The sequence below is a fragment of the Pezoporus flaviventris genome, unplaced genomic scaffold, assembly GCF_033815535.1.
Source record: "Pezoporus flaviventris isolate CSIRO_AGI_PZ_B2104156 unplaced genomic scaffold, CSIRO_AGI_Pfla_v1 ptg000030l, whole genome shotgun sequence".
Classification (NCBI taxonomy): domain Eukaryota; kingdom Metazoa; phylum Chordata; class Aves; order Psittaciformes; family Psittacidae; genus Pezoporus; species Pezoporus flaviventris.
This window is the reverse complement of record NW_026892578.1, coordinates 6,487,962-6,511,753: the sequence shown is the minus strand read 5'-3', so window position 1 is coordinate 6,511,753 and position 23,792 is coordinate 6,487,962. Positions and strand designations below refer to the sequence as shown.

Here is a 23,792-nt window from a genome sequence, read left to right as displayed (position 1 = left end):
AAATGTCAACCAAGAAGCAAAAGAAACATATCTGAAATTCACAAAATATAGCAATGAAACTTCATATAAAAATCTGTTCACCAGCAAGGAAGAAGAAAATGCATCTAAAAGTAAATAAAATCATAGAATAATTTGGGTTGGAAGGGACCTTTAAAGGTCATCTAGCTCTGCCTCCCACACCTGCAATGAGGGTAATAATCGTGATGAGGATATTCTAAGCAATTTTCTTTTCTGTCCATAGATGAATCTTCAAATGCTCACTGTGAGCTCTTCTGTCCCCATGAGGCAGAAGGAATTTACCTGACCCTGTCCTCTTGTTTCTGGTCCCCCTGGAGGGAAGAAAACATGCTTAGCTGGGAACGGGATGAAGGTTGCCTTCCTTAATCCTCAAAAAGAGATATGAGAAGCATTTCCACTGCAACACATTTGTTTTTTTTTTCCAAGTATCAACCCTAGGGTGAAACTGGTATGGTCATGTCATTTCCCACCGTTTCTCTACAGGGCTCTAAATGGCCCTTACGAAGATCCAAAATCGTATTTCCTTTGTGAAGGCACACCCTTACATCTGAGAAATAATGACAGAAGAGGTTCCCCAAACTGTTGTTTAGTGTGGTAAAAACAAAGTCTTCCCATACAACAAGGCAGGATATTAGAGGGCATTGCCTCTCTGCAGTCAGGAGCCTGGGTGATGAGTACCTGAACTCATGAGGAGGAGATGGAATCTAATTTCCAGCAAGCATATGAGAACTTTCTATATGTATCTGTTATTGTATTTGCTATTCTTAAAAAAATAAAGCATCCCCAGTCAATAATCTGGAGGAAATTTTACCCACGGGAAGCTAAGATAACCTTTCTCACCCTTAAAGCTGGCTATGGATCCCACTGCTTGTGTCCTGCTGCCACCACCTCCCAAGGTTACTCTTCTGACAAGTTGATGGCAGATCATTTCTTTTCAAGTCCTGTCCCTGCTGAACAGAAAATGTCAAATACTATACAGCAAAGCATGTTTGGAAAACCCAGAGCATGCTTTGTCTGTAGGAATTGTGCTTAAATGGTAGCATACTTAATACCTGGTGTTGCAATTTGCAGAGTCATGCGTGGTCATTTCTGTTGCTTTACATGGAATGCCTCCTCTGTGTACTACTGTTATGTCCCAGTGCTCTGACGGCATGATCTCTGAAGCTGTTCTGAGGGACTTTCTGTGATGACCTGGAATTTTGGCAGTAATGGGAGCTGCTGGTAGCTACAGAACTGAAACACTGTTCTTACCCTGGATTTTTGCTTATTTTGATTAACCAGTACACGAGAGCTACCAGGAATTTAACATGTTAAAGGATCACTGGACTAAGCCACACTTCTGTTGTGGAAATCGAAAGTAGTTAGGAGACACTACTCAGTTTCTGAGAGCAAATTTTTATTTTACTTTTACACTTCTGAGGGAGAAAATTTCTCTCAGCTGAAGACTTTTTTTCCCCCATTTCTCTTAGTCCGGTATGTTAAAGCTACATGGTTAGGAAATGGCACCATGAAATGCCTCTTTTTACTATAGCTGTTTGAGCATTGTTCAAACCATCCCAAGGAAGGAAAAAAAAAAGCACAAATTTCTGATATTTGCCCAGTGTGGATTTTTGTTTATGTCCTGAACACTGATGCAGAGCTCTTTCTTCAGTGAAGAGGCTGGAGGATGACATAGAGTCTGTTCTCAAAGCCTAACATAGGCACAGAAAGCTTATCTCTTCAGACTGCCTTTAAAGTTAGTGGCACTAGAATGAATGACTCAGAGAAGCAGCAGCTGAATTTAGGTGCTCTTGCTTGCCTGCTGAAAAGCTGTAGACAAATTAGGCTAACTCAAGTTGTGAGTGTATCTTTTAATGACTGTACCCAAACCGTATGTCTTTAAATATGCTCACTGTTTTGATCCATGGCACTACATTCACACACTTTGCTAGATGGATATGTTCCATCTGTCTTTTTCTTCGGTGGCATATCACAAGCATCAGCTTGAACAGTAAATCTGTGCTAGAGTTAGCCATGGTTTATTATTTCTATTAATAGTCTGTGAAAGATCAGTGATCTAAAAAAGTGCCACAAAATTATACATACTAATAAAGAAGAGAGGAGAAGACTGGGGAGAAACCTGTAAGATGCCCAATAGGCAATAGTGAGCATTTTAGTCTACAGTCACATAGTTAAAATAGTCTGAAGGATTAGCAGCCAAAGCTCTGCAAATTGTAACCATAACCACAGCTGGAATTAAGGGGCCAACAAGTGTTGCAGCTATGATTGCACACACTAGGATTTTCGTGCATTAATCAATTAATTATTTAGTTCCTGAGAATCTTGGATGAAAATGAAGAATGGGGGAGATTATGGAGTGCTTGTGGTGTGGATCCCAGAGCAGTCATCAAGTGCACAACAGCAGGAACACAGCATAAATAAGAGAAGCTGTGCTTGCTGCGTTTATGTGACTGTTCCTCATTGTGCTCAATATGCAATTGGCTGGTACACACCTTATTTACCTGTAGGATTTTGTTTGGTTTTGTTTACCTGTGAGTCTTTCCATAGTAAGCATTTTCTAGTCCTGGATGTCATCATGCAGGTCTGAGCAGAACTTGCATCACAGCCCCTGTGTTAGTCCTGGGCAGTGTAGAAAAATTAACAGGAGCTACATTCTGTAGGTGGGGGCTTGTGTGCTTCTACACATACACATTTGGTAGAATGATAAACCACAGGTTCATGTTAGCATCCTAGAAATGCTTTTGCATTTTTCCACTCACAGTGTTGTCATATAGCAGCCACAGTTTTGACCTTAGGTGGTCAGAATTTCCAGCTGGCCAGAAGTTCATTCCCTTCCCTTGACAGCCCTGTTTTGGTTGAGAATGGCTTTTGTTTTGGCTGGAAGATGTGTAAGCAGATGAGCAGAATCATGCTGACAATGATGAGTTGATTCTGGGACACCTTACTTTAGGGGGAGAGAGAACCACAGGGGAAGGGAGATAACAGGCTTGTCTCTGAAGACTGGACCAGCCAAAGCCACTACTTATTAGTGTCAGCAAGGACAGTGTTGTAACAAAAGAGAGGGAGGCTCCTGTCAGTACTGCTTTATGTCTTCTCCTCCTTCCAGTTCATGCTTTTCTCTCCTGGGGTTTGCTCCACTTCATTTTCACCTGCTACCTTGCTGACAGAGCTTCTCTAGCTCTGCGATGCAGCCTGTATCAGATGCTAGGTATTTGCCTCATAAAGAGTGCTTTCTGGTAAACAGCATTTCTGCCTCTGTCCAGGTGCTCAGAAGCATACTCAGTTCTTTCATGAGCAGGGCAGCATTTCTCCTTGCTGCTGTGCAGGTAACAAAGTGAGACAGAATAGCAGGTGAATGGTCGAATTCCTCAGAGCCCCCTGTAGAGATATGGCAGCCAGAAAACATGCAGACTTTTTGCAACACATTTTTGAGCATGAGTATGTGACTACTGCAGACCATTTTTTTAATTGATCTTGTCTAAGAACCAGTCCTTGTTCCTTGCTAGATAAAAAACTCTTCCTGCCGGTATCTTCAGACGCTGAATAGACAGGTGGCAAGCAGGAAGAGACAAAGAAATGCGTTCTATAGTCCTCTTTCCACCATGTTCTCAGCCCCATGCTGTGCTGGGCAGGGTTGCAGCTTTCCCTAGAATCTATCCCTTGCTTGTATTTTTAGCACAAAGACAGTGAAAGCATGATGGAAAACTGCTTTGGTGTAAGTAATAGAAGAAAGTCGACTATGACTTATGATTTCTTCTGAAGTAGAACTGTAGCTTCAAGGCGATGAGTTAAAGCTGAATACAGAATGTAGTGGTAGTTGGTAGGTGGCATCCATCTCATCTTAATCTGCTCTAAATCAAACCTAAGTCTTTGCAGGAGCCCAAACATTGCATTTTCCTGTGTTCAGCTGATCAGCAAGTATCTCACAAGTTACACTCCCTGATAATTCACTGAAATATCTGTCTATTATTTTTGCTTCTGAATTTTCTTTCCATAGTAGACCAAAATTTCCATTTCATGGTTTTCATGGCCTTTGATACAGACACAGGAGAAATGTGTAACCACAGGCAGCTGTGCTGGCATGGAAAGCAAAAGAGGGGAACTCTAAATGTTAAAAAGAAAGGTGTGCTTATAGCTTGAAGAAGCAGGTGGACAGAAATGGGGAAGTTGACCCCAATGGGAAACTCAGGGAAGCGCGATCACTCAGGAGCTGTCTCAGGCGCTCCTAACACTGGGCCTTCCCTGGCTCCTGTGAGGCTCATGGTGTCAGATAGCTCTCCAGGAGCCACTGCATGCTTGTCCTTTGGGTCCTCTGACTTTAGGTGCCCTGACCAAGCGAGCAGAGGGTGCTCAGTGCAGGAACAGGCACTGAAGAGTGATGGTGCTCAGTGGCGTCATGGGTGGTCAGCCAGCTTAGCTGTCTACAATTTGTAAGGCTGCCTTGAGGAGCAGCCAGGAAAGCATCATTCTCTGTTGTTGGAAAGCTGCTGAACCAGGCACATATGTTTGAAAGAAAGCAATTAGGCAAAGCAGTTAATTGTAGCACCATCATATAGGTATCTATTCATATGTGAATAATGGCATAAGTAACTGTAGCTGTCTTTTGGGAAATCATCCTCCTTTTATATTTTATTGGTGAATAAATTTCTGGCAGCTGAGTCATCAAATTACAATAATAGTCAAATATTTTTAAGATTGGCTATTTCAACCAGTGTCTGAGAATTATGTATTCACTTGCTTTCAGTGGACAGATTGTTAAGATAAGAACTAAGGGCACATCCAGTAGAAGAAAGAAATACAGGTATGTCTGTCAGAATAGAAGTACCTGAAAGCAAGGAATAGTGTAAGAGAAAGAAAGATGAAATGGGATAGAGTTAGAAATTAGAGTATTTCAGTAGCATTAGCTGCAGATATTCTGTATGTAGCTTCTACTCACCAATTTTGTTTTTAATAGCATACAGAAAATCGAAGGAACCAGTTAGTTTTGAAACCTATTATTAAACTCAAAAGCAGAATAATCACTGTTGTCAGTTATTAGGTACTTGAATAATTTGACGTCTGGTGGGAGACAAACCAAAAGGATGAGTAATATATCTAAATATTAATTTTGGCATGTTTCAGTTTGCTTGCTGTTACCGCACATCTTTTTAATCATACCTATTCTATACAGACAACCTTTTGCCATTGTTGTTTCTTAAAAGTGGTTCAAGTCACATTGTTAGTTCAAGTTCAGATTTGGCCATTTGCTCACTTTAATATTAAACACTGGTCTTTATTAATGATGACATTTTAAAAATTGGCATACTTAGTACATTAGTGCATGCTTCAAAATATCCTAGAAACTAACCATTGTCCTTAGCTTTTAACTGTGTAATTCTTCAGTACACTGATTAAAACAATTAAATACTCGGATCATTGAACAAAGAAGAAACTCGGTTTCTGTTCAAGGCCGGGCCACTGAATCAGCATATGACTTGGAGATGTGTTTTGGCACTCTTTCTTGAGTGGAACAGCACCTCGGTTGGTGCAGCACTTGCGCCAGTGAACCACCTCTTGGCAAAGAGCTGCTGTGCATGAATAAGCATGAACAAGGACTCTGACCATTAATGTTTCTGCTCTGTGAGCAAAAAGAAAAGTTTGGGGGTTGATTTGTTTGTTTGTTTTCTTTTCCAAAGCATGTTCTGATCTTTTGGTGCAGGTACTTTACAAACACTCAGTATGATGACATGCTTCCCAAGTAAGCAAGTAAATAAGCTTAGTAATGATAGCTTTGGCCTAGTATGCCATTAGTCTAGGCAATGTATAGTCGTAACAAAGGACAACATTGCTCTGCAAAACTGTGAAGTTAAGGGAAGGGAGATCAGACATGTAGCAAAAAGTTAATTCCTAGGAAGGGTGAGATTGAACCAGTGAGGCTGAAAAGCACTCACCTTGCCACGCTGGTTATCTAACCACTGTTGTTGGCAGTGCAGAAAAGAACAATTTCAAGGTCAAATGAGGGGAGATACTAAAATTTGGCTTAGTGAATGTTCTCAGGGGTCTGCTTTTCTTGCACATAACAGAGACATTAGCAAAATCCAGGAGAGTCGGTAATATTGCCACAGTCCATATGGGTGGTTGAAAAACTGTTTGGACCCTGTGTTGTGCCACAAAATACTGCAGCTAATGAAAGTCCAATGCCTTCTGTACCAAGATGGATATTTTGTATTGAAAGGGACTCTTCCATTGGCAGTGTGAATGGCTGCCTTCTAAGAAGCTGATCATGGTTTCCTTAATCTCTCTCCTTGATGAGCTGCCTGGAGAAGCAGAACAACAGCAGAGTCAGCATAAAGCTTTGCCTGGGTCTTTACTCCATTCCTTGTTGTACGAGTTACTAATAGGTTAGTACAACCAGGTTTTGTGTATCTGAGCAATTACAGTGCCGCTCTTGTGGTTTTATGTAGCTGCCAGGCCGCAAGAGGGATGACCTGAAAAACTCTCTTCTTTTACAAGCGTGAATAACTTTTGCATTTCCTTACCACGTCCAGATGCAGGACATCAGTGAAATGAAACAAAATAGCAGACCTCCTAAAGGTCTGCAAGGAGCTCAAGAAATTGTTCAGTGTTATTCATGGGTCAGAGTTATTGAAATGGCAGGACTTTACAGCCATTTTGAAGAAATGTATTTACACTAGCTTAAAACTGGAATCTTAAGTATTTTGTTTTGTTTTAAATGAGGAAAAGGGCATTGGGTAATTTATAAATTCACTAAGAAAATTTTATTGGACTAATACTGTCTATGTTGAAAATATATAAATATTGAAGCCCCATCCTGTAAAGAAGGATCTTTAAAGAAGGAACTCTTCTCCTATAAGGGATTTTAATAACAGCTGTGATTGTCTTGTTATTTATCTTGCTGTTGTGCCTTCAGGCCTTCTTAAACTCTCATCGTACAGACATGTTATAAAGAGGCATTATAGCTTGCAGCCTTGGTTGTGACAGGATGAAACAGTTTGGTAAATAGCATAGATGGCCCAAGCAAAAAAATAAGAGGAAAAGTATAGTAGGGATAGCTACTGCTATTGGAGGTGGGAGAGTGGGGGACCACTTGTTTCCACTTCATAAGCCTGGTCATGGCTGTCATGCAAATCAAGGCAACCAATAAAGCCATGGTGTGAGAATAAGGAGTGAAAGCTGAACAACTGCAAGAGGAGGAGAATTTTCAGACTTGAGGAGGTTAAAGCTATTAGGGGATTTAAATTATTATTATTACTACTACTAATAATAATTAATTTCATAGTGTTCTACTGAAGGTCAATGGCTGACTAATGCTTTGGACAAAGGATGCTTTTGTTAGAGACATATTTTCTTGGAAATAAAACCATACCAGTGTTAAATATACTTTGAGATGCAGACACCCTGCTTCCTGACCAGCGTTAGCAGGATGCTGCCCACAGTATCCATATGAGGTGTGATCCTCTCAAATCACACTGCCATTGCTGGAGTCAAGAGGAGGCATGACTCTTGCCTACGTTTGAAAGGCTTTTACATGATTGGTTGTTGCTGCCAGGTGACCCCGACACCAAGTGTCCCTGGATGTCCACGGGAGCTACGGTATCACTTACAATGCCACGTTTGCTATCGGTGATTGGATGAGTCGCTGCATGTGCACACTGTTGCTCATCTTTGCTACTGCCTCAAAAGCTTTGTTTTAGAACATGCTGTCAGGCTCCATCACTCTTTGGACTCAGGAGATAATCTGCAAAAAAATACAGGGCAGCCTATTTGGCATTGTGAGCACAGGGAAACGTAGTGCCTGATGTGGTTTCCCCTTTCCTCTTTAGATTTCCAGCTGCCATATCTTGATCATCTCAACACCGAAGAGCTGTAGCCCCTCTTCCTAAATGGTAGCAGTAGAAAACTCAGTAGGACTGGGACATAATTTCTCTGCTTGATACCCTTCTTTGCCTCCTTGCTCTGTGAGGAATCAGTACTTTAAAAATAGAAATGAAAAAAGGGAAGAGAAAAAAGGAACCTTCTGAGACCAGCTTCAGTTATAATTTTGAAAAGCCTGGTGTATTTTTAAAATCTTTACTTTCCTGTTGACATTATCATAAAAGCCCTTATTGATGTCTGTAATTTTTACATCGTGACTGACCTAACTGTGGTTTTGTTCATCTCCTTTTCTCTCCCAGTGGAGTTTTTATACTGTGATTTGGCTTCCATGAAGTCTATACGGCAGTTTGTGCAGCGGTTTAGAGCAAAGAATTGTCCACTCCATGTCCTGGTGAACAATGGTGAGTTCTGTTTTATTTCTTCACGTTTCTGCAGGAGAAGATATGACAAATGGGGCTCTCATCTATCACTTCACATTTCAAATCAATTATCTGAACCATACAGCAAGTTAAAATATGGCTGCATTAACAGGGATATTTTTCTAGGACTTAAATTGTATTTTTTGGAGAGACTGAGCAGACAAGACACTTCAGTCCCACCCCTGCTTGTGACATTATTGCAAGTCTTTTTCCTTTGCTATGTTTTTTAGATCTCCAGCACTAAAAATCATGCAACTGCACAAGAATCTAAGCACCCATGATAAATATAAAAAAGGAAAGGAAAGCTGTACTGTGTGGGTGTAGAAAACCTGTCTTTAAACCTTTATTTACTTTCTTTTCCCTTATATTTTCCCTGTATGAACACATGCGTTCACTGTGGTTGCCTGGTGAGCTGGGTTGGGGGGATTAATCCATGTGAAATATAATCTAGCAAATTATCCAGTGACCTGAGAGCAGTCACTGCTTAGATCAAGGTACTGCTGGAAAGTTGTCCGTAAAGCTGTGTCCTCAGTGGTCAGAGAACAAATTAAAAGGACAACATTTATCTTGCCTTCATGCAATTATCAAATGAATCTCATTACTGTTAGGGATTTTAACTTCTGTTATTCACATACTTGCCATCTAATTATGTTTTTTAGCCACAGCATTTTTGGAAACCAGCCCATACAATAATCCTCCTCCAAAAACCAGGCATGCTCTGCATGCACTTTCCTAAAGGGGAATTTTCACCTGTCTATTTAACTAGGGGAAAAACCCACCAGCAACAATTTAGGCTTCTTTTAGAAGTTTTTCTGCTTTTACATGCTGATGTTCTTGTTTTCCCAATTATTTACATATATTTTTATTAAGACATACCAAAGAACATTTTCAGTTTTCCTGTGCACCCTTCAGTCCTAGTGAGGGCAAACATACTGTAAATAAATGGGTTTATTACAATTCGTTGATGCCTTAAAGATCTCTCAGTAACACAAGCAAATATTGCAATAAAAATTCAGCAGTATTTGAGTTCCTGATTGATAATGAAACATTCATGAAACGTTCAATTAAATGTTCATTTTTTTATTTGACTAGTCAAAATAGCCTACCATTATTATTCTAATTGTACAATAATTAAAGGTAGTGGATATTTAATCCTGCTTACAAAATCATTCCAGTTTTGCACGTCTACTCCAGTAGTTTTCCAGGTCATTGGTGATCTTTTAAAGAAATGTAGCTCCATCACTTGCTCTCCATCCTTTGCCTAGCTCAAGGATATAACTGGGAATTAGATTAATACTAAAATACTGAGTTTCAAAGTATTTTCCTAGAGCTAGACACCAGGTCCCACAAAAATTTCAGTGATATTTAGGTATCCAGCTGATTCAGACACTTTAAGTAGCTTTACATGAACATTTAGGGTGTTCAAAATGGAGATTAGCAGGCTAGAGTCACCTCCCCTCTTTTTGTTATAGCTGATTTTAGCATATACGTTTAACTTTCTAATTTCTAATTTAAAAGGAAAAATTTGGTTGAATGCACACATTATTTCAGCTGACAAATAAAGGCCTGTTGTTCCATTACTATGCTTTCTGCATCTGTAATGTGCATGCTCAGCTCTTGGTTTTTAAAATAAACAAAACATGTTAAAGATGCAAATAGACTATTACATAAACATTTTAAAAACCATGATGTACTAGTGCTAAAATGAGAAAAATGCTGTGACACAGAAAACAAATTAATTTTCTGTGAAAAAATAAAGTAATCTATGTATTTCAACTATGAGGCACAGAAAGATGGATTCAGGACAAGCAGTTTAGAAAGCTTAGTCTGACAGAAGGTCAGAAGAATGTCTTCTACTCTGCTAATTAGCAATTGGGTGCCATTTTTTGGTTTTGTTTTTGAAAAGAACTGTATCTTTGTACAGTTGAAAAGCATTTAGTAAAATACAGCATGTACACTACTGTAATTACTTAATACATTCATTAAAATATATGCTGTTAAGATACATAAGAAAGTCTGCTATTTTCCCGTGGTTGCAGAAGGGACAGATAGTAAAACACTTCATAAAATTCCACAAGCAGTAGTCACTCTTTCATGCCAGAGAGGGTTTTTTCTAACTTCCAGTCAGTCATTTTCTGTGTGCGCTAGAAATATTTCTCAGCACCTTGTAGTTAATGTTTTTACTTGTACATTGTTTACAGTACTTAATGATTCTAATCAAGAGAGCTACCACCAAAATCACATCATCTTTAATGATAACAGAATACCTATGGATACCAAACATAGATGGTCTAACTTATTAACAAAGACATACTGACTACTTTCTATGTTGCAGTTCATTGAATGGTTTGTGATTCTGGCTACAGGTTAGAAAAGGAGAGGGAGAAAACAAATGAGGACAGCTGGTATACTCCTTGGCATGCACACCAACACAAAAAAAGAATTTAGAGATTTTAGGAGATTATTAGCATGCTATACACAGATTACAGTTAATATATTTCAGGTCGGAGCCTATCTAAGCCAATTTAAAATCAATATTTCTGAGCTGCTGGCTAATTCAGATCTGCATATTTTGTACTTAATGGGTCTTCTAAGAAATCTCAGTCTCTTGATACAGTGGATATATCTCTATAAGCTTCCCTCTTTAGCTCCCAGGGAATAATAAAAGCTTTATCAGCAGGTACCTATGTGAAATATATGTATTAATTTGTGTTACCGTAAAAGCCACAGTTCAGCCACATGCAATCCAGCCATAATCCTTTGCAGGGAGACATCTTAGTCCCATTGGTCACATGTTAAATTATTCTTGTCTTTGAGTATTTGCAGGACAAGATCGTCAGAAGGAAGTGAGATCTGAAGGGTAGGAGCAAGTGGATATATCACAGAATCACAGTATTTTATAAGTACTTAACGTATTCACAAGTATTTTTGATTAGTTAGGTTTAACAATAGTTATTTACATTATCACAGTAAGTTCCATGTGAAAAGATCCTGTCCCACTGGATTAGGTAAGAGCCAGTTCCCCTCTCTGCAGCAGCTGTAGTTTACACAGACTATCTTACAGTCTTACGAAAAGGAGAGACACTCAAGAGAAGTGGAGATTCCCTGCAGAAGAGAAAGTTAGCAAGGAGGTTTGCTGTTGACTCCAGTGGAAGCTGGACTTCATAAAAAGGAGTGCCTCTCCTCCAGCCATGTAGGAAGGCTCATTCACTCAGTGAATCTTGTTGCAGCATCTTTCTTACAGCATCATTTCATCTTTGTCTTTCCATGAAGACAAATAAGAGCAATACATCAGCAAAGCTGAGATGAAAAAGGTATAGAGGGACAGGGAAAAAAAGAGGAGGACAAGCAGAAGGGAAAGTGGCCCTTTACCTTGGTGTAATGGATGATGGATAGTAGACATCATGGGAGAGATGGGCCTTTGGGAGATGTTTAGAGCTGGAAGAGGTAATCTGAGGTGATGGGGAAGTAGTTTTTAAATGGATATTCCATGGATGATGGGCAAAACTAGAAGATTCATAAGGACACTATCATGCAGCTTGATTGTGTTCTAAAATGAGAAGATATTCTCAGGGCCATATTTTCTGAAGAAACTTTGTGCACAGCAGATATCATTTACTCAGATTTTTCAGAAGAGGTTATCTAAGAGAGATGACTGGAAAGTATGAGGACGCTGGCTGATCACACACTGCTCTTTACAGGCATTAAGGGCCTTGGATACTGGAAGTAACTTGTCTGGGCACATGTATCAGAGCACCATGATACTTCTGAGGGGATTCAACCCAACTTGTTGAGAATGATTGAGGGTTATGCAGTGCCAACATTACCTAGCACCGCGAATTTTAGCAGTAGTCATCAGTTAGAGCTTTTATTATACTTGAATAGCACTGTTGTCTGCTAGAATGTTTTGTATCCTATATAAAGATATCAGATTTCTTATAAAAGATTGTTTCTCATTAAAAGACTTAGTAAGTTAAAAGAGTAACTTCAGGCTACTTCTGACTTTCAAACTGTAAGATTTCATTCATAAAAATCCTGTCTTCTGTTTGATACTATCTTTGTCTTTTTAATTATTTCCAAAGCTTTTTCAGTGTCTGTGATATCAAACACTTTGTGAAAGGGAAATATCTCAGGCTCCACATGCTGTAGGTTCTTGACACATTTGCTTTTATGTTCTCAATATGAATGTTTTATCAGTGGAAGACAGATACAAAATTCAGCTATTGATGGATTAGGAAACCCAGCCAGTTCTACTGAAGTGTGTGGAACATTTGCCATTGGCTTTCCTCAGAGGCGGGAGTGAGCCATGTCTTATTCTTACCTAATCCTATCATAGCTTTTAGGTAAAAATATTTTTATACAAAGTGCAAAACAAGATATTGTTCTTCTAAGAGAAATTCCTATTCAATTAGAAAGCTGTGACTGTCTTTTCTATTTTCTGATTGTGAGTGGGATAACTCACCATTGTGCCAACTCAAATAACCAAGTTACTGAGCATATTTTTAGGAAACAAAGTGTTTGGGTTTTTTTCCCAACCAGACCCAATTATGAATGCTCTGATTTATTTTAGTATAAAAACAAAATGTCAGTTATGGAACATATTTTAGTTTTTTAACCTACACATTTTCCAAGGAACTAGCCTGTGCTTTCTGTGTTTGCTGTGTAGCAGCATGACACTGAATCAGAAAAGGAATCTGTTCTTAAGGAGGTATTGCAGCCTGTTCAGTTTTGTGCTGAACCTACCAAGATTTGGTTGTTCTCACAGTGCTTGAATGTGGATTGGCTGCAATTTTATTTATTTATTTATTTTACTTTAAACTGCTTATAAACTAAGAGCTTGTCTTTGCTGGAAAGATGCATTGCTTTATTTTCTTTGGCACTGCTAATGCAGTCCACTTTTCTCTTGTGGGCACTATAGATGGGTCTGGGAGCACTACCAGTAGACATTACTCAATTTTCAGTTCCTTACTAGTTAGCCAAACTTTCAATGTTTGGGCTAAGGGTTTCCATGCCAAGTGTTTGCCTTAGGGTAAGGGGGAGTGTTATTTAATTTTTTTTCTTTTTTTTTTTTTGAATGTCAGATAAAAGAGTTTATCTGTTTCCAACAATGATAAGCAAAACATCTTAGGGATTTTTAATATCAAAAATTATGACAAATTTCTTTATAAAGTCTCTGGTGTTATCAGTGGAATAGGGATTTGAATGCAGGCAAAATGCTGCCTTTGTGTCAGAGGTGGCTGCACCTTTCACCACCTATGAAATATTCTATGATGGGTCAAGTCAGAAGCCTGTAAAGCCCTGTGGTTTGAAAACCACCTTTAATGTTTTAATCGCTAAAGATTTTGCCTGTACCAAGCATGTCCTGCATTGAGACTGAGCTGGTCTTCCTGCTGGAATCACAACCCTGAGCCATGGTGGGAAGTACTGTGTGCAGGCAAGCGCACTGGCGCTGAGGCTGGGCACCAAGGTCCTGTCTGCTCCCTGTGGCTGCCTCTTGAGCTGGGGTGGATGGGCACTGTGGCTTACTTCAGGCTCCTCCTGGTCTCTCCACTGTCTAGACTTGGGGCTTGGATCCTCTATGATCTCTGTGACAAGTTTCTGTCCCCTTAAAAGCAGACTACTGGATGGGAAGAAGTTGGTGGGTGGTGCTGGGTGTCTGGGTTTTACCTTGATATACAGTTGGAACATGACTGTGGAGCTGGGATGTGATTTCATCACTCTCAGGATGTAAACATCTTCCTAGTCATGGCTGGTGAACTGATGTAGATGGTGACCTCAGTTAGCTAGTGACCACTTCTGTCTAGAAGTGCTCTCTCTTGCATTTTTAGGCATGATGACAAAACCTGTAGCATGGAAGAGGAAGAAGCCTGGTTTGAATGCAGATGAGACAAGACCATAACTTCCAAGAGAGGCAGATCTGTATGAGAAGCCTGGGAGTGGAGAACTGAAATAGAATAGGTAGTTAAGGCTGGGAGGTTATAAGGGAGAAACAGCAGAAGATGGAGTGAAGATTTGGTGGGAGGAAACGGGGCTGTCAGGTGAGAGCCATTAGGATGGGGGAAAAGTTGATGGCAATATGTTTGAGTTTGCTGACTGAAAGACTTTTAAATAGAATTAAACTATGAATGTAGCATATATTCTTGTTCAATATCAGGATATTCATACGGCAACAAGCATGGTGAGAGCGAGCTGGGGTGGGTAGTGAGGATGAAGAAAGCCGATAGGTCTGAACTGTAGAAGAGGTCTCGATCAGAATTTGCAGGTGCTTAGACACCACATAGTTCACAAGGACTGAGTCCTTACCTGGAGGACTAGAGTCTCTGTTCCCCTAAAGAAACCAGCCTCAAAACCAAGAGAAGAGCCAGCCAGGCACGTGACTGACAGATGCCTATAGGATGCAGAATGAAATTTGTGAGATTCAGACACAAAAGAGCTAGAGTGGCTGGCTAAGAAAATTAGGGAGAAACAACTTACTGTTTTCAGGGAAGCAGAGAGGCAGATGAAGCTGATATTCAAGGCTGGGGCTGAGCCTCTCCCCTCCTTCCCACATACATGCTGTTCCTTGATAAGATCTGTGTTGGGTCACTGGATTCTGGGGGTAAGGGAGGGAGGGGAGCTTAACCCAGAGTTTTGGCTGGGAAGCAGCACGCAGTCCTTGGCTTAGGCAGGGCCATACATTTTGGCTGGCACAGGAAGGCAGCATGCATGTTCTGGGAAGTGGCAGGAGAGATTGAACCCTCTGGGGACAGTTCTCTGCAGCCTGAAGCTGGGTCCTGATGCTGCCCTCCTGTTTATCAAGCTGTTCACCATGGACAGTCCCCTTCAGGGAAGATCCATGTGTAGGACACTGTCCTGCCACTGATGGCAGTGGATCTTCCCAAAGGTCAAATGCATTGATGTGGACTCTCAATGTTATCTAGGTATCATCATTATGTCATGGGGTAAAATTTCTTGTTTGCTTCAGTTTCCTACCAAAGCTTTTCTTTATCCTACCAAAGTTTTTGCTTTAGAAAACTGCACATACATGAGAGTTCCAGAAGATACTGGGAAGTGCAAGTGTCTGAACTCCTGCTGTGGAGACAGGAAATAGCATCAGAGAGCTGTACCAAGCTTCATTTGTATTTTTCTTCTTTTCTTCTTAACTGCTCAGATTTTTGCCTTTTCAGGTTTCATACACTGAAAAGCTGGCTTCTGTGTGGTCCTGTCTAGACTCAGAACATTTTTTTGGGGGATACCAGTAGGTGTGCAGCATGCCTGTAGCACTGGACTCTGGGTTACAGATGAAGTTTGGCAAGCAGTGTGTCTCAGTGGTGCTGTAAATTCATCTTTCTGCAGCCCAGATGAGGCATACCTGTAAAAAGCAGTTATATGTGTACAGCTGTGTCTCCGATAGGCACTTCTGGACGCAGTTATTCTAATAAGGCATTGCATCTTCTCGTTGCTCACTAACCAGGAGAGATCTGCAGGACAACAGTATTCTGGGATAGCACAGCCCAATAGAACGATGTGGAGCAATCAATCTAGTATAGGCAGCCTAGCCGGAGGATGCTGCTATATGGTCTTTGAGATGTTCACTCCACTATAGATGGCCCTATTCAGGAGAGAAGTGGGTTACACTATTTTATATGTAGATAGATCCACCCATAGATCTTTTGGAGTATGGATGTGTAGAGCAGAGTGGTTTGGACACTGTTAAGCGAGGTGGGTCACCTTGTATGGCTGCACTCATGGGATGGAAAATGCTGCTAAGTCAGTCAGCTATACCAGTATAAAACCTATATGGAGAAAAGACTGTGCTTTTACTTGGAGTTACTGTCTCTAGTCATTTTTCCCATTGGGAACTTTTCTGGTACAGTATGTATCTCTTTCTTGTACATAACAAGAATTGGGTGAATGAGATTATATAGGTTCACTTCCTGCTGTGAAGGTGCTACCTGTAAGCGTATGTGACTAGCCTCTTGCATTTTCTGCCCAGCTTTTGGGCTGCTGGGAATGAAAGGACTTGCATGTGGAGGCACTGCCTCCAAACCCACTTCTGTGAGCCTGTCTGGGAAGAAAAACCTTTTGTTCTTCATATGAAGAGATTTTAAATCTTTCTTCTTTAGTGAGTTTGAGAGAACTACCTCTAAATGCCTCCAGGTAACTCACTGTAAATAAATCTAGATGAGCGAAATACTTTTATTTTTAAAGCTCTTAAAACATATTTTATAATGGAGCTGAATGATGAGAAGTACAGGAATTACAGCAATGTCTACCATCATCAGCAGTACAGGCAGACATGGTAGAAATTCTGTATATTCCAATAAAAATACAGTATGCCTGGCCTATAGTGTTAACAACTGTCATAAAGTTTTTGGTTATGCTGTGAGCAATATCAGACCCATTATGCTCTTAAAATCACCTAAGACTGATTCACTGATGGATCCCAAGAGTTTCATTAGAAACTTCTATAGAAAATCATTATAAATATCTGTTTTCAAAGACAGTGCTCCTGAGGTTTATTCATTCTTTAAGAGAAAAATACAACTATTGCCTAGTCATAAAAGTAAAAAAAAGGATAGATATTTTTTTATTCATTATAGCTAATAAAAATGTGTGTAATTTGAACTTATTACAAAAAATGCATAACTGCAGCACGTTGGAATGTATTACTGTATGTATAAGAATGGTTTTCCAGCATAGTTGTACAGCAAAGTATTTTCCTTATTCTAGTTTATTTCTATACTTGCAAAATCACACATCTGTGGATCATTTCGTCGGGTTTTGGCATGCATATTGTCAGCCTTTTGCCTGAATATTTCTGTAACAGCTAATCAAAGTAAAATCTTGTATTCATCTTACTTATTCACTAATTTTCTAATGCTATGCTGATATCAGTGACATTTTTAAAAATAAATCTGGAAACAATGCAACTAAATCAGAGGGAAAAACGTACAAGAAAGTTAAAGTGTTTGGCATTAATGGTCTGTGTGCTGCCACTTTAGATTTCACATGTACTCCAAAACACTGAGGAGACTGACAATTGATAATTAAGACCAAAAAGATTGTGGGTTGTATGGATTCTATAGCAGAAGAAAACTCATTCTTAGTTTACAATTAAGAGGTAAGGTAAACGAACTAAGAAGGGCTTTTTTTTTCTTTTGAATGTTTCAAATAGTACTGGATTAATTGAAAGAATTAAAAATAGAAGCAGCTTTCATTCTTTGAGTTACCATTTGGGGCCCCTGAGTAAAGCTGATGATGTTTCAGGACCAAAGAAAATCAATAGTGTGCCACTTTCAGTACCTATTGAATGCTACGCAGTTAATAATGTAGAAAAGAGAGCTTGCTGCTACACTTCCAAGGTTTTCCCTTTTGTCAGAGGAGCAGCCAGGTTCAGTTGCCTGTTTGGTATTCCTCTGTACACTTGCCCTCAGTGAATTAAAATGGCTTCTCCTCAAACAAAAGAAACAACCCTCAAATTGCAGGGCAAGATTTTTTGATAGCGTTGATATGAACCACCTCAAAGATGAGAGTCTTCTTTAAAAAAAAAAAAAAAGGAATAAGGTGTTTCGAATTAATATTATTTGACCTTGAAGACAAAAAGGGAGTTCTAGTAGTGACAAATGCAGGCAGCGGTGACTGTGCGTGCTCAAGGACTTGACCGCAATTTCTACTCAGAGGAAGCTCCTGAAGAACGAGAAAAGTAATTTTTGGAAACGTGTCTTAATAGTTGCGCATTGCAGGAATGAATTTTTTTTCCATCTCCTGATCTGGGCTCAGATCTGTGTTTGCTTCCAGAATATGCAGCACAGATGGTGGAGACTAATTGGGGTGGAGGGCAAAGACTCTCTGTGCTCTTGAAATCCTCTGCCTTGTCCAAAGGTCAAGGGGGCAGTTGCTGTAGCACAAGCATCCTCAGGGCTGATGTGAGTGGTGACAGCCGCCCCCCCCCCCAGTTTGCCTGCTGGTCATGATGCAAAGCTGAATGGCTGTAGCTGCCATCTAACACGCTTCTCTCCAGGCAAATCCCTCTAACCCTCTGTCTGACTCAGCCAACAGTGTGTGTGTTTGCATGGATGTGTCCTACAGTGAGCCCTGCAGCAGCCCCGGCAGATGCAGCAGCAGCAGTATTTAGGGTTTACATCAGGTTTGCTGTGCCAGGGCAGTTTTCTGTTGGCTGCCATTTCATGGGCTTGCATTTTAATCATAGAATAATAGAATAGTTTGGGTTGGAAGGGACCATAAGATCATCTAATTCCAACCCCCTGCCATGGGCAGGGACACCTTTCACTAGACCAGGTTGCTCAAAGCCCCATCCAGCCTGGCGTTGAACACTGCCAGTTTTGTGTTTCTTTACCAGCGTTGCTGAAAATACACCTCCAGTAAACCGCTTCCTCTTGTCTTTTCCAAGTGTCAGAACTTTGGAGGGCAGATTGACCCTCAGGAAAATGGAGACTCTTTCCTTACACCAGCCCTGATGCTCAGAGCTGTAGTAATGAAGCAAAGAAAAAGTCTCAGCAGGGTTTGTCTCACTTTTCTGTCTGTCCATACCCCTCACGCCAGGGCTCAGTCCCAGCCACTGTTCTGGATGTCATTATGTGCAGATTAGGGAGGAAATGGAAACCTGTTTACAATTCTGTGAGTAGTTGCACCATGCATCAAAGTAAGTGCTGCTGAGGAAGGGGAATACAACAGGACACCTGATCAAACACCCTCTAAACTGTCTTCCCATTGTTAAAGATGAGATGTGACATACAGAGAAACCACACCTGGCAGCTGGGTTTTCCTGTCATTCTGAGGGATCTGGGAAAGTGACTGCAGTGACAGAGAGAGTTGCCAATCAGAGCTTTTGTAGAGCCTCATCATGTAATTTGTGTTGTGTTTCTTTCATTGGAACACCAACAGGCATCATTCATGTTCAGTCTTATGTTCTCCATACATGGGTACACTGTGTCATAACCAACCCTTTTGTTTGCTCTGTCATCTTCTCTTATTTCTTACCCTCACTCTCCTTCTCCAGTTAAGCAGTAGGCAGCCATAGGTGAATTCCTAAGGGTGTTGGCCATGCTAAAAGTATCCTGAAAATACCTCCTTTTCATCCTGAGCAGCAGTAATGAAGCAGAACTGTCATGTGGGGGGACCTCCCGAAGAAGGAGTGCTGTAGATGAACAGCATCTGCTGTTTAAAATGGTCATTTAATATGCCATCATCAGGCTACATGACATCAAGAAGCGAGATGTTAAAGGCTTTTTAATGGACATGTGAAGTAGCACAAGGATTAAGCTGACATTTTGTTGTGTCTATGAGCAGAGGTGGTCTTTTTGCTGTATCATATTCATGTGTTGTACAGAGAAGAGAAATGTCCTGCAGTGTTACTCTCCTTTCACCATGTCCATCTGCATTTTAATTACAAAAGTCAGGTCCACTTGCATGATAATTAAATTTTAATAAAATAAGAATAATTTATAACATTCAAGTCCACGTGTAGTTGAGTGGGATAGCTATCCCCCACACAGCCTCAGTATGCAATATAATTTATGCATGAGCTCAGTATTTTCTGCAAGATGATGAAATCAACATTGTGTGTTAGGGATGTGGATACTTATTTTAGGCACTGAATTTGAAAATTGTGGCTTGTAGAAATATATGCAAAAATATTGCCAAAATAAGCATTCAAAACCTCATTTCAATATGCAGCTGCTTGTAAGCACAGTAATTAAGATATATTGGGTAAATTTACTGCATCTTTTCTCACCCACACCAGTGAGATAGAAGTTGCAGATTTCAGATGAAGACTCCAGAGATCTTTAAACTCCAGCCAGGACTCAGCAGAAATCCATCTGGGAGAGCAGGTCTGCTGCTTAGCCCAATCTTGTCTGCACTGCTCTGAGCTCTTTGATGGAGGCAATGTTGTTGGGATCACCCAGCTGCCACCTATTGCAGATGGAGTAACTATGGTTGTGTATCTGCAGCATTGCATTCCGGCATGTCAACGATGGGTTAACTCAACTTTTAATGTCTTCAGAACCCTTTTAACAAATGAACTCATTTATCCTCACAATCCTGCAGGGAGAGAGGAAGGGAGGGGGAGAGTCAGTTTGACTGTTTTCTGGATAAAGGAACCAAACTGGGGGTTTTGACATTTTTCTCGGCAGGAATCAATCATTGTCTGCTTTATACTTCACATGACATCACCAGTCACTTATTGCTCTAAATGTCGTGTTTATACTGCAGCAGGAGATCCATGTTCCTTCTAGCTTGCTGCTTCTCTGAAAAAAATCATCAGGTTTTACCTCTACTTTCTCCTCCAGCTGGGGTGATGCTGGTCCCCGAAAGGAAGACAGAGGATGGGTTTGAGGAGCACTTCGGCTTGAACTACTTGGGACACTTCCTGTTGACTAACCTCCTCTTGGATAAGCTGAGGCAATCAGGAACGCACAGTCACAATGCTAGGATCATCACTGTCTCATCAGCCACCCATTATGTAGGCAAATTGCACCTGAGCGACTTACAAAGCAGGTACTGATTCATTTTTGGTGTTCACTGATCTGTAGTAAGAGTGTGCAGATTAATCTCCAAGAGTATTGTTACTGAATACTCAATGTGGGTTTTCTTTTGTTGCCTTTTTTTTTTTTTCTTAATTAATGGGGATTTTCAAGGGATTCCTTAATATCTTTCAAGCTTGACCAAAGCTTTCAGCCTTCAGTCAAAGATAGAAGTAATTTAGAGACTTGTGAACTGAGTCTTTTATTCTGAACCTTAAAAGACCGCTTTCCTTTCTGATGCTTATACTGCAGTGATGGTTGCAGTGCAGAGCCTGAACTCATCACTGCCTAATCAGGGGAACTCAGTAACTGGGATGTTTTAAAATGGCTTGGGCAAATGCTAATAGACTTCATCCTGATGTGAATGCATAGGTAGAGGCCCTGATCCTGCCCTAATAATGCTTGTGGCTGCTCACTCCCTGCCTGCTGCACATGGGGCTGCTGACTTGGCTCTCGGGGGCGCAGCTTCATCTGGCCCACATCCTGCCTGCTGCTCCTTCCTCCCTGCCTGCTCTGCCCCTGGCCTGGGACTCCTGGCACAATGTTGTCTCTTCCCTCTGCCTCTGGCCTCTGCCTTGTCCTGCACTGCTCCTGACATCCTGGTCCTCCCTATTGGCCTCCTCATAGCTCTTCTGCAGCTTCCCCCACCTGCCCTCCAGCCACAGGCTGTGTCATCCCTCTCATCTATGGTGCTTGCTTGCTCACACATCAGCCCTGTAATTCACTACAAATGCTGGAGCCCTGGCTCTCTTGTCTGTGTCACCTGAGAGCTTACTGGGGTCCAAGTGCACAGCCATTCTGGTTTTTTAACCCAGTAAGATGGGCTAAATGCATGGTTGTTTTCTGTCTGACTGCTTTAGGAAAACGGAGTATCAAAGTCTATGGGATACATATAACATTAGGAAGTTATCAACTGATGTGGTAAATGTGTCTGGTGTCATACAGGAGCCGTGTGGTGGTGTTCAATTAATTGAGGAACGGGCAGGATAACCAAGACGTATTTCGAAAGTTCCATTTCAAATATAGATACATTTCAAAAGTTCCTCGTGAAGTCACATGTGGCAATTATGCACCTACCAACATGCTCCAACAGATCCTGTCTTCTGAGGGGCTCCAGGGAATTTCTGTTTCCCCGTTTCAGTATGAGTTTTGTATCATTTCCAGGGAGAAATTCTGTCACCATCCTTTGACAGATACTTTCGCACATGTTCATAGGCACCTGGCCTGAGGTTCCATGTTGGAACAAAGATTGAAATTAGGGGGCTGGGCTGTTTCCACTGCACACATTTTACATGTGAATGCTGCATTAAGCACGTCCAACTTTATGTTTGACTTCTGATTACATACTATGGTATCAGTTTTGTTACAAGCACATTGTTTAAACTCCACGGGGTAGTCACAGCTTAATCTCTTGCTTGTAAAACAGCCACAGGAAATTATCCTACTCTTCACTTGATGTATGTATTCATTGTTTCTGATGGGCATATGCTGGATGTGACCATGCAAGGGGGCTAAAAGGAGTGTAATTAGTCTGTCTTTGGTCTAAAATGCAGAATGCAAATTTAAATATGGATGTTGTATGTCTCTAGGTAACAGTAGTTTCCTTGATTATAGCAAAGCCTGGTGTTGTGCCTTTTTAATTTAGGATCATCCTTACCTTTGATTCACCATTATTAACTCATATTCTAAAGGAACCAGAAATGTTTCAGTTAGGAGAGTTATGGTTGGGTATGAACATGATCAATCTGATGTAAAAAATAAAAACATGCCAGTAAGATCGATGTGCAGCTTTTGCACCCAAACCTGCCCTTTACTTTCAACTTTGTTGATGTAAGAAGAGCCATAAAGAATGACAGACTTTGGCTGACTTTGCCTGCTCTTGCCCACATGAATGCTCTGAATCATGCGGGGGCAGCAGTGGTGTCTGCTTTCCAAGCACACAGGCACATTTGATGGAACGCAGAAGGGGCTGTCGATTCAGATCAAAACCTTTTCATGGTTCAGGTGGAAGAAGATACCCCTGGTGGGGTTTTTAGACTATTGTCAATAAGCCCCCAGTCAGGTGAATAGTTATGGCTTAAATGGTGCTGATAAAAACAGTGAGATCCCTTCTACATTTGAGCGTGCGCCTGCAGCCTGAGTCGGTAGTTTAGCAATCAGCCCTGGAGGACTGTTGTGGGGTAGCATACACAGGCATTGCCTGCATCACAAGGCCTTGGAGACACCTGGTGATTCAGAGAAGTGCTGAAGAGCTTTAATGGATGTGGTAAAGACACCCATGGTAAGCATTGTGGTATGACAGTGTTCCACAAATTGCCAGTCTCCCAGTGATGCCATCCCTCATTTTTGCCGCTCGTGTGAATGGGAAATCTTTCTAAAAACTTCATCATGGCTTTTTCCTTATTTTGAATTGCACTAGTTGGCCATAATTCGTTTAACAGCTTGGGTGTATTTTCCCAGATTGGCTGGTCCTGACCTTGCAGGAAGTCAGAAAAACAGTATGGAGTCATTTTTCTCACAGTGGAGAAAGGGGGCCATATTCTCTTCTGGAAAATATACTGGTGGCTGCAGACTGAATTGTTTACTGTGCTCTTGTCCCATTATTCCTAGGTTTTAGTTGGGCTAGTGTCCAAACTGGAGGTGAGTGATAGTGGCCAAGGAGAGATTCATTCATTAAATATGTCAGAGAAGGAAAGGCAGAAGACTTTCTTGACATAAAGTACACAGTAAACTGAGGTTCTCTTCTCTGCTTTACCACAGATTTTTCTATGGGATCAGCCTCCCACTTGGGAGATTCTGGGTTGTCAGTCACAGTTGTAGCCATCGCTCCCTATTGCTTGTACTTGCTACTCAGAGATCTGCTCTTAAGTCAGTCATCACCCATATCTCAGTGACCACAGGGCAGCAGCATAACAAATAATTGTTGGAAGGTCTGTCCCATGAACAGTATTAA

The 23,792-nt window shown here is 40.9% G+C and overlaps 1 protein-coding gene across 3 annotated transcripts in view; it reads left to right on the top strand.

Annotated features, from left to right (window-relative positions):
* Nucleotides 1-23,792, top strand: part of DHRSX (dehydrogenase/reductase X-linked) — a 160,519-nt gene that overhangs the window by 93,565 nt on the left and 43,162 nt on the right. For 2 of the 3 annotated variants that reach the window (XM_061459827.1, XM_061459829.1), the window contains 2 exons: nucleotides 8,193-8,294; nucleotides 20,606-20,813. In XM_061459827.1, coding sequence (XP_061315811.1) covers nucleotides 8,193-8,294; nucleotides 20,606-20,813 — 310 coding nt within the window. The remainder of the gene's footprint in view (nucleotides 1-8,192; nucleotides 8,295-20,605; nucleotides 20,814-23,792) is intronic. The other variant, XM_061459828.1, reaches the window with a different exon arrangement.